This window comes from Sinocyclocheilus rhinocerous, unplaced genomic scaffold (genome assembly GCF_001515625.1).
Source record: "Sinocyclocheilus rhinocerous isolate Xijiao unplaced genomic scaffold, SAMN03320098_v1.1 scaffold1319, whole genome shotgun sequence".
In the NCBI taxonomy this organism is placed as follows: domain Eukaryota; kingdom Metazoa; phylum Chordata; class Actinopteri; order Cypriniformes; family Cyprinidae; genus Sinocyclocheilus; species Sinocyclocheilus rhinocerous.
In genome coordinates this window covers 392,024-404,850 of record NW_015650691.1, presented here as the reverse complement: position 1 = coordinate 404,850, position 12,827 = coordinate 392,024, and the positions used below count along the sequence as shown (strand labels likewise).

Below are 12,827 nucleotides of genomic sequence, written 5' to 3'. Positions count from 1 at the left end.
TAGGCTAAGATTAGGATGACAAAAATTGAGACATTTCAATAGGCTTTTGAACCAAGTTTGCCTAAAATAGGCTATTAGTGTTATAGTTTCATTAAAATAGTTGCGGTCTTCTTAACAACTTCTACAATGGAGCTATGAAGACAATTTAATTATTTACACTTATTATATACATTTTTTTAAGTTAATCCATTGATGTGCATTAGATGATGAATTGAACAGTCACCTCTTGTAGGTTATGATTTAGTCATCAGAAAAGAATCAATGAAGAATTATGAGAGGTTATGCTATTACACATACATTTCTAACATGTAAATTATTGAAGCCAAATACTTACATTTCCCCAAGCTGTTTAGCTGTAGTACAGTATTCATAGGCTTAATCATGAAGCATACAGTGGCCCCACTTTTAACTCTCTCTTTATATTACCCTTATTGTAGATGGATGCACGGAAGAAGACAAGAGTAAGAAGTACAACTAACACCAGTGAAGGGAGTTTTTGTCAGAACCCTTGTTATTCTTCATTTTGACATTAATTTTAATTTTTACACCAGACATATATATCGGTTATCGGTCTACTTGGTCTGTAATAATCGGTATCGGCATCTGCCCTGAAAAACACATATCGGTCAACCCCTACTCCTGAGGGATGCTGCTCTGGAATAAATCACTCTTGAGCCGTATCATTGCATTTTGGGAGCACTGGACGGCATGGAACGAGAGAGAGGGAATGATGAAACCCTTGGCAACAGAGATAGACATGCGCTGAAAGACAAGGACGCAAGAGCAAAGTAAAGGGGCACAATAAAACGCAATGAAGTGTTTGAAGAGGGAGAGAGATGGATTGGGGAAATAAAAAGCCATAAGGGTGACGGACAAAGAAGATGGAAAACATTTAGACACAGAGAGAGGGAGGTCCGAAGTGGCAGTCAGTGTGTGTTATATAAGCCACAGAATCAGGTGATGACAGCTGGTGTTAGCAACATGTGGAGCGTGCTGTGACTCACTCCAGTTCACACTACTGCCGTCAATCCTGTGAGTCTGCCTTCACAATACACAGCACACACACAGAGCTGCTCATGACAGGAGAGTGAGGCGGATTAGGAGGGATACAGTGCAATATTAATACAAATTTTCTAAAGAAAATGCAAAACATGCCACTACAATGCTAGGGTTTTGTGGGTGGCTGCCAAGGCATTGCTATGTGCTTGCTTAAGTGTATGAAATGACTTTTAGCACATTGCTATGTGGCTGCTGAAGAGTCCACCTGCATCTCTGTGATATTTCAGCCAATTATGGGATATTTTCACCCATTTTATCACCTGCCAGATGACAACTGCATGTCTAACCGCTTAGAAAAGTAATAGCACATCTCTCCTCAACAAAGCCACGTGACTTGAGGTATCATTCACAACTGTAGTGAGTTACAGGCTAATGTTGATTACTCTGGGTTAGGGATTTCAACAAACCCTCAACCAAAATATGAAAAACAGCTTTGGTGATACTTGTCTCAATAAGCACCACAAAATATGAGTGTAATGTAACAGATGTCATTGCTGTCACATCTTGCAGCAAGAATGATCATCTCAGTTTTTGCAAACAATTTGAATACATAACTGGCACAAAATGTTAGAATATAATTGTGACAACAGTTTTCAACACTGATAATAAATATAATAAATGTTTCTTGAGCACCAAATCAGCATTTTAAACATACTAAAAAAACATTTATTTTAAATTGCAATATTTCACAATATTACAGTTTTTACTGTATTTGTAATCAAATACAGTGAAGATAAGAGGCTTCTTTCAAAAATGGCAAAAGATCTTACTGACCTCAAACGTCTGGACAATTTAAGTCCAACATATCTTTGTATGGGTATAATTGCACTTTTATCACTTACAACTGGCAGTGATGTTAACAACAATTGTTCAAAATGACAAATATCTAAATTTTGAATTGGTCTAGTGATATCAGTGTCAGCTGATATTCAAAAAGTTCAAAATAAATGCATTCATAATTGTAAAGAATTAGAACGTCCTGTCCACACCAAAGATGAGAACCTGTTTGAAGCAATGAAATTATTCTTAATCTTTGTAACGTTCATGTACAGGCAGCAATTCTGCAGCATATCAATGAGGTTTGTAAACGGTTGTAAAACATTAACGCTGAAAACTAATTAGTGATGTTTATTTTCTGCTGAATTAAGTGCTGAAATTATTCATAATTAGGAATCTGTTGATCCACGGACACGAGGATCTTATCTTATCCTCCTGGACTCGAGAACTGCGACTGCATCCTGATAAAGAACAAATCAGCCAGTCTCAACAACAACAAAACGACAAACACCTTCCGACTAATTCAATTCTACGAGAAAACATTCAGTCCTTTACAAATAACAGCAATGGACACGGTGTGGGAAAAGGCATTCTGTTATAGCCTGCCCTCATTTGTGCGCTCCATTACATTCACATTGTTATTCAAGTCATGGCAAGCAAGAGCCAATCGATTATTCTCTACATACTAATAAACACGACTGAAACCGAACTGCATGGTTTCTCCTCCCAAAACAAGGCATCAGAGGAAGGGGGGCGGGAGATCAAAGCCTGGATTTGTCAAACTACTGCTGTTTTTGCATGAACTACATGTGAAGATCAGATCACAAACACTTTATACGGCTGGATAAAACCGTGCATCTGTGTGCCGTGTGTGTGCTTGCTAAAATGAGAGCAGATGAAAGCAGTGAAAGTGAGATTGTCTGACGTCTGGTGATTAAGGCACCTCTGGGCATCTGATCAATAATTCCAGAGAGTGAAACAGGCTCTCTGTGCTGGTCCTGTGTTCGGCGCTCCTCCACCCCACACGTCTGTGTCTGTATGCTCAAATTGGCTCCAGGTTGATGAATACAAATAGCGAGCTGATAAGCCTTGAAATAAACCAGCTCTGTCAGAGTCTGTGCACAACCCGCCACGTTCCACAACATTTTAACATTGCCACCAGACTAAATAATTAAGTATGAATAATAACAGAATGGTGGGAACTCTTTTTTTCTTACTTTGGAGTCAAGAGAGTCTTTCTGTTATTTTTTTTAAAATTTGAAATCTCAAACTGTGCAGAGGATGTTGTGTAATAAAGCTTCAAGCAAACAATTCAATTGTTGGCTTAATATCAGAGCATCATGAAGTCACAGTCATAAATCAATAATGTATGCTATTCAACACTGTCTGTGACTATAATTAGGCCTGTGCAAACTGTAATACAAGGAGTGTAAAAAAAACATAATAGTAAGATTAGAATGTATTACATTGTCATGTCTTATACTGAATAAAATTTGTGAACCATTCCCAGATATATATGTATATCAAATTATATTTACACAACAGTTCTTTTTGGTCCTTGAATTTGATTGGCTGATAAGAGTGTGATATTATAGTAATAACAGAACAGTATTTCTCACAGCGAGTGTCATGGCGATGATTAAAAAAATAATACTGTTTTTGTGACACGAAAAGTAGCTTTAAGAGTTTTTAAGGCGAGAATGTACTTGTTTGTTTTGGGTAAATCTAACGGGCAGTCTTTGGTCTCATTAATCTATAATTTGTTCCAGAGCAAATAGTTGAGGGCAAAATCTCATCACGTTATATTTTATGTAAATTCAATGCTGTATATCAGAGCGCTGCCTTTGTACTTTTGACTGAATTGCCTAGCAACTTTTATGATGGCTGTTGTTGTTGTGTTTATTAAATAATATTATTCAACTCGTGTGATATTGCTCATATATAATTGAACCCCAAGAAACATTTCTTATTATCAACGCTGAAAAAGTTGTGCTGCTTAATGTTTTTTTAGGAAAATGTGATGCATACTAGGGCTGTGTATCACCAGCAAAGTCACGATACGATACGTATCACGATACAGATGCCACGATGCGATACGTATCAAGATACAGGACTGCACTGAATTTCACGCCCACAGACCTGTACGTCATCTTATATTTCATACAGTTGACTGTTGACAAATATGATGCAGGGCCATAACTCCATAAATGCAGTTATGCCCTAAAATTCAAAATATCGGTGCAAAAAATGCCTGTATGAGTTGTCACATATTTATATATCATACGATATCACAGGGAGAGCAGTATTACACGAGTGCTGATTTTGTCCTGAATATCACGAGTTTACATGTGATTTTATACAACAGTTTAATAAATAAGAAGTTGATATCGTGTTATATTTTAAACACAATGTTATGTTTTTGCTCAATTTTGCAGAGAACATATTACCTTTAAAGCCATAGCAGAATTGTTTTGCATCTCTGAGCAACACAGCAGTGTTTAGTTTCTGAATGAATCCGCGTTTTGAACGAATCGTGTGAATCAATGATTCAAAGGCCCATTCATAAAGAGAGCCATTTACTTAATTCCTGAACGAATCAGCTGTTTGAACAAATCGAATGAAGATATTTACCGCCACCTGCTGGCAGATTTAGTTTCTTATTTAGAGTATCATTTCATAAAAAAACATTAAAGGGATAGTTCACCCAAAAAATTTAAATTCTGTCATTAATTAGAGAATGTTGTTTCAATCCTTTCTTTTGTGGAACACAAAAGAAGGTATTTTGAAGACTGTTGTTAACAAAGCTGTTTTAGTTACCAATGACTTTCACTGTATGAACAAAAAATACTGAGATGTTTCTTAAATTATCTTCTTTTATGTTCCAAAGTTTATGTTAGGATGTTGTAGCCTAAATGTTTGTGTAATTAATTTTATGTTGAATTAAATAAAATATTTCTTTCTAAAGCTACAATTTGTAATGTCTACTTGATACTTTCTAATTTAACACAAAAATACGTTTAAATAATCTTTTGTGGGTATTTTCACAGTCAAATTTATTTAATCGACATCATGTAATTAATTAAATTAAAAATTGTAATCGTGCCCTGCATTATATTTGTCAACAATCAACTGTATGAAATGTAAGATGGGGCGGGGCCTGTGCATTAATTTTAATTGTGTTATTTTTAACTAATTAAAATAGTAATCGACAGACAGCCCTAATATATATATATATATATATATACACACACACACACACACACACACACACACAACACTATATCAGAATCAAAATATATCCAAAAATATACCCTTTGATATCAAAATTAATTAAATATTAAACAAACAAACAAAATTAAACAAACAAAATTTATAGCAATCAATTTTAAGAAGCACTCGAATTCAGCGAAGAACACAAATGTCTCTGTGATTTAGTTTAAAGCCAAATGCAACAGTGCTGACATTCTCAACAGCACTGACAAACATGAGAAACACTGTGCCATGAACAATTCCATTAGAGGGCTTTTACATGGATTTACCATGGATTTACTGTATTAACACTAACTGCACCATGGTATTGTAGCTGAAATACGAGATATACATATGGAATTGTATTATATTAATGTAGACGTACATTAAATGTATTAAAGGACTAATGGTTGTTATTAAACTATAGCATTTGTGCATTTGTTTATACTAAATATATTTAGGCTGCTTTCATACAAATACTGTAGAAACCAAACCATATAGTTACATTTACCATGGTAGTGAGGTGCTTTGTGTGGTTTTACCTTTGGTTATCATGATCTAATTGTGTGATACTGTAGATGTCCAATAATTAACCAATGGTTAATTATATTCCAATTAGAGTCCTAACTCCTAACTTTACCCTAAAAATATGAGGCTGTTGCGATTTTTTACAGATGTTACCGTTTTTATTAATGAATAAATTTACATCTGCAGTGTGCCAAGTCAGGGAACATAAACCTGTTTCATGATTTGTAATCACCCGTTAGAATGCAGAAACTAAGAAGTTAGTTTCTCTATTAAGATATTGTTCTAAGGAAAATAAACTGGCTTTTAGTATCCGTGTTATGAAAAAAATGGGGGTGTTTTTCAAGCAGACACACTGTAGCAGGTTGCAGCTATCTCTATCAGGTGCCAGTTTGGATACGGGCAGAGCCCAAACTAGAAAGAGGTATGTGCGCTCTGGCAAACAGATCCTTTGCTGTTACCCTGCTATTTGTAAGCTTTCCTCTATTCTATCCGCCTCTGATTCAATGACCACTGATCCATACATCACAAAACCCCTCTAAAACAAACTCACGAGTCATGCATGTTGAGGGCTAGATGATCTCACCTGCATTTAAGTGGCAGTCTTTGATCTGGTATTGCAGCTCATTCTCATTTGGGATGTCCTTCCATGTGGCCAAGAACACCTGACGCTCTGTTGAAGAAAAGTTTAAAGATTATCACGTGGGATTAGCCAGTCAGTGTCTAAAGTGTGTTCAATCCTAGTTACATCCAATCAATCCACTCTTTTATTAAACCTCAGTGTGAAACTGTTTTTAGATTGAGCATGTGTGCGCATAGTGCTTGTACCCATTTTGCCATCCTCCACGAAGAAGACGCTGAGAGGGATCAGCGTGCTGAAGTAGAAGACATCAATATTGTTTTTCACAGCCACCTGGGGTGAGAAAGGTTGAGTGGTCAGACTTTTAAATATACTTCACTGTATAAGGGTCTAAAACGTCTCTGCAGCCCGACTGCATTTTGATGCTGTCCTTATTCACCAAATGGAAAAAGAGCTTTCCGTTGCATTTTTTTTATTTATTTTTTTTATTTTTTCTAATTAAGGAAAAAATGTGGATTGGTTTTAAATAGGGTTGCAAAGGGGTGGAACATTTCCGGAAACTTTCAAAAAATCCTTGGAATATTCAAAAAAAATCCTGGAAAGTTTCCAAAATTTCTGGAATATTTCCGAAATTTACTGGAAATTTTCCACATTTTTGCAACTCTAGTTTTAAAAATAGTTCACCCAAAAATGAAAATTTGCCCACCCCCAGGCCGCACAAGATGTAGATGAGTTTGTTTCTTCATTGGAACAGAATTGGAAAAATTTAGCATTACATCACTTGCTCACTTGCAGTGAATGGGTGCCGTCAGAAACATCATAAAACAACATAATAATCCACAAGTAATTGACTCCAGGCCATCTATTAACATCTTGTGAAGTGAAAATCTGAGTGCTTGTAGGAAACAAATCCATCTTTAAACTGTTTTAACTTCAAACGGTTTCTTCCAAAAGGAGTCCACAATTCATAAAAGCGCAGTCTTAAACAAATATGGCACTGGATTTTGATGTGAGAAGAGGATGGACTTTTTATTATTATTATTATGAATTACGAACTCCTATTTTGGACAGAAGTGAACGTTTAAAGTTAAAACACCTTAACGATGGATTTATTTCTTGCAGCTTTTCACTTCTCAAGACGTTAATAGATTGACTGGAGTCGTGTGGATTACTTGTGGATTATTGTGATGCTTTTACCAGCTGTTTTGGACTGATGGCACCCATTTACTGAATGCTAAATTTCCCCAAATCTGTTCAGATGAAAAAACAAAGTTATCTACATCTTCAATGACCTGAGTGTGAGTACATTTTAGCAAATTTTCATTTTTGGTTATACTGCTGAGACTCGAACACCTTGTGCACAACTATGGCATATGACACAGCGCTGCCCACATGGCTATTGCTCCTATAACAGCTCATTTTTAACAGTTCTTTTGTCTTTGGGTCTTTATATTTCTCACAGATTTCTGCTCGTTCTAAATCAGAATACAGATAAAGTAGCACAGCAAAGATTACATTCATATGAATGCATTAGTGAGAGCCATTGCGTGTCTGAATTAATTCTACCTGGCAGCGTCTTTCTACAAGAAGTGTAGCTGTGGGATTTAGTTATTAAGAAATATATGCTTGAACTTTTCAGTTTCAAAGCTATTTTATTGAGAAATCACAGAACAGTGTTGACAATACATTTCCGCGCTGAATTATTCTGTGCACGCGCGATCTGCGCGTGATGATAGAGCTACTGTCTGTAATGTGTGTGCGTTACAATGCAGCAGCGCATTAGATTAGAACGCCGATTAACTTAACCTGTACAATAAGCAGTTTAAAACGTGCATTCTCCCGTTCAATTTCGAGCATCCAGTAATATAATCTCACATGTCTTGTGGAGCGCTTTCAGAGTATGCATTTATTTGTCATTTTAACTGTTTGGAAACGGAGCGTAAATGTGGAAGTCCTTAAAAGATTTTCAGCTTAAAGCTTAAAGCGTCATGGCAGAGCATTGAAGTCAAGCTTAAAGCACAATGAAGTATTCCTAAAAGCCCATATATGTCATATATGTCTATACATATTCACATTACATGTATGTAAATATATATATATATATATATATATATACTTGGATGAATCATTCAGAATAATCTATAACATGCATGTACAAAATAGAGATGTTGAATTTTTATTTTATGCCAACTTAAAATTTTCCAGAAAAAGGCGGCTGCTACACTCGGCAAAATGCATCTTTTTGTGTTCCACAGAAGAAAGAAACTGGTACAGGTTTGAGATGACAGGACGATATTAAATACACCCGTTTAATTAACTTGGACATGGTCAGGTCATAGCATCTCCCGGCCACTCAAAGGTCATTCAGTTGCTGTTTACAGTGATGACTCTTGAGCTCATGAGAAAGCTGAACTCATTAACACAAATCATAAACACTCTGCAGGCAGCTCATTTTAATACTGAATACCCAGATGCTTGACACTAACAACAGTGAAGAGGAGAAAAGTCACAGAAGGTGATCTTTAAACAGGGGGCACATGAAGCAAAGAGAGCAACCCAGCAGGATGTCACAGGCAGAAAATAGAGGTGGAGGAGGAAATATGCTGGGACATCATGGTGTAAATGAATTCTAAAGGAAGGAACAGTTGGAGCAAACACTGTTGGACGTCCATCTGAAGATAAACCGTCACACTGGTGTAAAAGTAATGAGGCAGAAACATGTCGATATAAATCATATGAAACGATGATGATTCATAATGACATTTGTATCTGATTGATTATCTGCATTAGTAGACTAGATGCCGTGGGCAAGTACTCATTATCTAGAGTGTTTTAAAGGCATGAAATTGAATGTTTTGCAGCCGCTGTTCACACAAATGATCTCAGTAACTAATGAAGCACGTGGGGACGACTGACTCAATCGTGCGTGATGTGCAGATGAGAGTTCGGAGGTTTGGATACACAGAGATGTCATTTGAACATTAACCGCATATTTGTAATGTGTTATTTCCTGTGGGATGAGTAATGCAAAGAAAGGACATAAAAATACACAGCAAAAGGCAATAATGCATTGTACCTGTAGGTTGTTGAGTGGGTCCATTTTCATCACGGGGCCGATGGTGTTGAGAGGGAGGGAGATGTCGATGCTCTGGCTGGGCATCAGTGGAGTGTGCATGGCGAGAGGTGTGGTGGGGATCACTCCAAAACTAAAGACACAACAAAAAAACAAAGACAATAAAACATATGTACATAGTCTCTAATTGCTCTACGTCATGTGTCAGTTACAGGAAAGGCAAATTAACATTTGGCAACAAGAGCAAAAATTAAAGTTCCTGGCTATGTGGCCAATAACTTTTAGGATTCAAAAAAACTATTCATGGTTTAAACAGCGAGCTATGTGAAAATAATCATCTAAATCTAATTAGATATTTAGATTATCTAATTACAGCAGATCAACTGTTAAACTTCGCAGAAAATTATCATCAGAAGTTGTTAGTAATTGAATTTCTTTATTGTTGTTATGGCTAAAATAAATAAATGGAAAAGAATATATAAAAACATTGAATACACAAACTATACAAAATATATAAAAACAGTAACATTGTGAAACATCACAATTTAAAACTGTTTTCTATTTTAATTCATTTTAAAACAATGTATTCCTGTGATGGCAAACATGACACCTCAGAAAACATTTAAACAAATAGTCAAGAAACATTTCTTATTATTATTCATATTGAAAACAGTTGTACAGCTTAGTATTTTGGTGAAAATGGTGATTCCTTTTTTAGTAATTTTTGATTAATTATTTGAACACTATAAATGTCACTTTTGTCCAATCTAGTGCAACTTTGCTATGTAAAAATAATAATTTCCTTTAAATCCTACTGACCAAGAATATTTTAAAGGGGTGGTTCATTGACATTTCACTTTTTTAACGCTAGTTAGTGTGTAATGTTGCTGTCTGAGCATAAACAATATCTGCAAAGTTACGAAGCTGAAAGTTCAATGCAACGGAGATATCATCTTTTAAAATTCTGGCAGTTTAATGCCTACAAAAACAGCTGGTAGGGACTACAACAAGTTACTTCCCGGGTTCGTGACGCAACAAACCCAGATAAACCCCGCCCTCGGGAAAAGGCAGCAAAGGGGGCGAGGCCATGCTGCGCTGCTTTAGAGAAGAGGAAGAGAAAACTAGAGGTGCATCTATTCATATATGAATCGCGATTCTATCTTCTAACGATTCTAATGGATTCACAAGTTTCAAAATCAATGTTCTAAAGCAGCGGTTCTTAATACTGTTCCTCGCGTCCCCCTGCTCTGCACACGCTCTGAGCTAACCAATCAGAGCCCATTGCCTATTTCTGAGGGCGGGGCTTCATAAAAGCAGGAAATGATCCATGCGTTTCACAGAGAAGGGACAGAGCGGTGTGGAATAAAGGTAAATTATGTGAAAAATAATGCGTTTTTTTAAAAACAAAGCATTAACACATGTTAGACTGCACCCCATAAACACAATCAAGCCTAGAAAAAAAACAGTGAGCCACCCCTTTAATCGTAGAGTATTTTAAATGTCATTAAAATATATTTCACAATATAAATTTAAAAATCTATTAACACAAATTCTACGTACAATTATATATTCTAATTTATAAAATATAACATATATAAAATTCAATTATATAGCCAAAGATATTTGAATTATTTAATATAAATCAACAATTACACAAATTTAAAAGCTTAATTCCATAAAATGGTTACAAGAAAATTTGCCACAATAATCATCATCAACTACAGTATTAAATAAATTCAATGCACACAGACTGAAGTAGTTTAAGTCTTTGGTTCTTTTAATTGTGATGATTTTGGCTCACATTTAACAAAAACCCACCAATTCACTATCTCAACAAATTAGAATACTTCATAAGACCAATAAAAAAAACATTTTTAGTGAATTGTAGCTCTCATCTGAAAAGAGGACTTTGGACCACTGGGCAACAGTCCAGTTCTTCTTCTCCTTAGCCCAGGTAAGACGCCTCTGACGTTGTCTGTGGTTCAGGAGTGGCTTAACAAGAGGAATACGACAACTGTAGCCAAATTCCTTGACACGTCTGTGTGTGGTGGCTCTTGATGCCTTGACCCCAGCCTCAGTCCATTCCTTGTGAAGTTCACTCAAATTCTTGAATCAATTTTGCTTGACAATCCTCATAAGGCTGCGGTTCTCTCGGTTGGTTGTGCATCTTTTTCTTCCACACTTTTTCCTTCCACTCAACTTTCTGTTAACATGCTTAGATACAGCACTCTGTGAACAGCCAGCTTCTTTGGCAATGAATGTTTGTGGCCTACCCTCCTTGTGAAGGGTGTCAATGATTGTCTTCTGGACAACTGTCAGATCAGCAGTCTTCCCCATGATTGTGTAGCCTAGTGAACCAAACTAAGAGACCATTTTGAAGGCTCAGGAAACCTTTGCAGGTGTTTTGAGTTGATTAGCTGATTGGCATGTCACCATATTCTAATTTGTTGAGATAGTAAATTGGTGGGTTTTTGTTAAATGTGAGCCAAAATCATCACAATGAAAAGAACCAAAGACTTAAACTACTTCAGTCTGTGTGCACTGAATTTATTTAATACACGAGTTTCACAATTTGAGTTGAATTACTGAAATAAATGAACTTTTCCACGACATTCTAATTTATTGAGATGCACCTGTACAAGGTATACTTGGATCAAGATGGTGCTTCATTTGGTGAATGGAATCCAATTCAATTAACTAAAGAGAACTAAATAGAAGTCCATTATATGGAGAGAAATCCTAAAAAGTTTTGCTCAAAAAACATAATTTCTTTACGAATGAAGAAAGAAAGACATGAACATCTTGGATGACAAGGGGGTGAGTACATTATCTGTACATTTTTGTTCTGGAAGTGAACTACTCCTTTAACAGAAAGATTAAAAGAACAGCATTTATTTGAAACAAATCTTTTGTAACAGTAGATGTCTTTACTGCAATAACATCTTAATATTTGATTAAAATGTCATAATCATGTTAAATTTCCTTATGCTTCAGATGTTTCTCCGAGAAATCCTGTGGCTTTCTCTGCTGTGTAGCTCTGACCTCTGACTAGGCCTCATTTCACTTCTTCAAAAGTCCTTTGGGAGATTATATAGAAAAGTAAGGAAAGATACTGGGAAAAGATGGGAGATTTTCCTGATAACCTTGTGTTTTTAAAGTTAGTGTAAGAAAGAGTAAAACTTGCCCGCATCACGGCCTGCGTATCAGCATTTCCCTTGAGCTTTAGTTAATTCAAAGCTTGACGTTTATCTGCGCTCTATGGGAGAGTGACTGTAACATTGGGTTCAACAGGAAAATCGAAGTTGTGATTATATTCGTAGTGTTTATTTGAAACCAAAATCGAAGACTCCAAAAACACCCAACAACTTACTGATGCTACATTCGTTACGGACAAGACCTGTCAAATGACAATGACAAAGATAGATGGATAGGTAGACTACAAAAAAAAAAAGAAGTCAAGTTTGCAAGCATGTTTCCCTACAATGCCAAAAACAAGACAGTAGCGTTCTTATGTTATGTTGAAATGCAGCACCCGCCCACCCCCCCCCGCCATATTCACTTAAC

The 12,827-nt window shown here is 36.1% G+C and overlaps 1 protein-coding gene across 2 annotated transcripts in view; it reads right to left on the bottom strand.

Moving 5' to 3' along the window:
- The window catches only part of LOC107712150 (adaptor related protein complex 2 subunit beta 1), a 48,545-nt gene that overhangs the window by 11,269 nt on the left and 24,449 nt on the right, over positions 1-12,827 (bottom strand). For both annotated transcript variants that reach the window (XM_016517294.1, XM_016517295.1), the window contains 3 exons: positions 9,267-9,396; positions 6,439-6,523; positions 6,197-6,283 (listed from right to left, as the gene is read on the bottom strand). In XM_016517294.1, the coding sequence (XP_016372780.1) occupies positions 6,197-6,283; positions 6,439-6,523; positions 9,267-9,396 (302 nt within the window). The remainder of the gene's footprint in view (positions 1-6,196; positions 6,284-6,438; positions 6,524-9,266; positions 9,397-12,827) is intronic.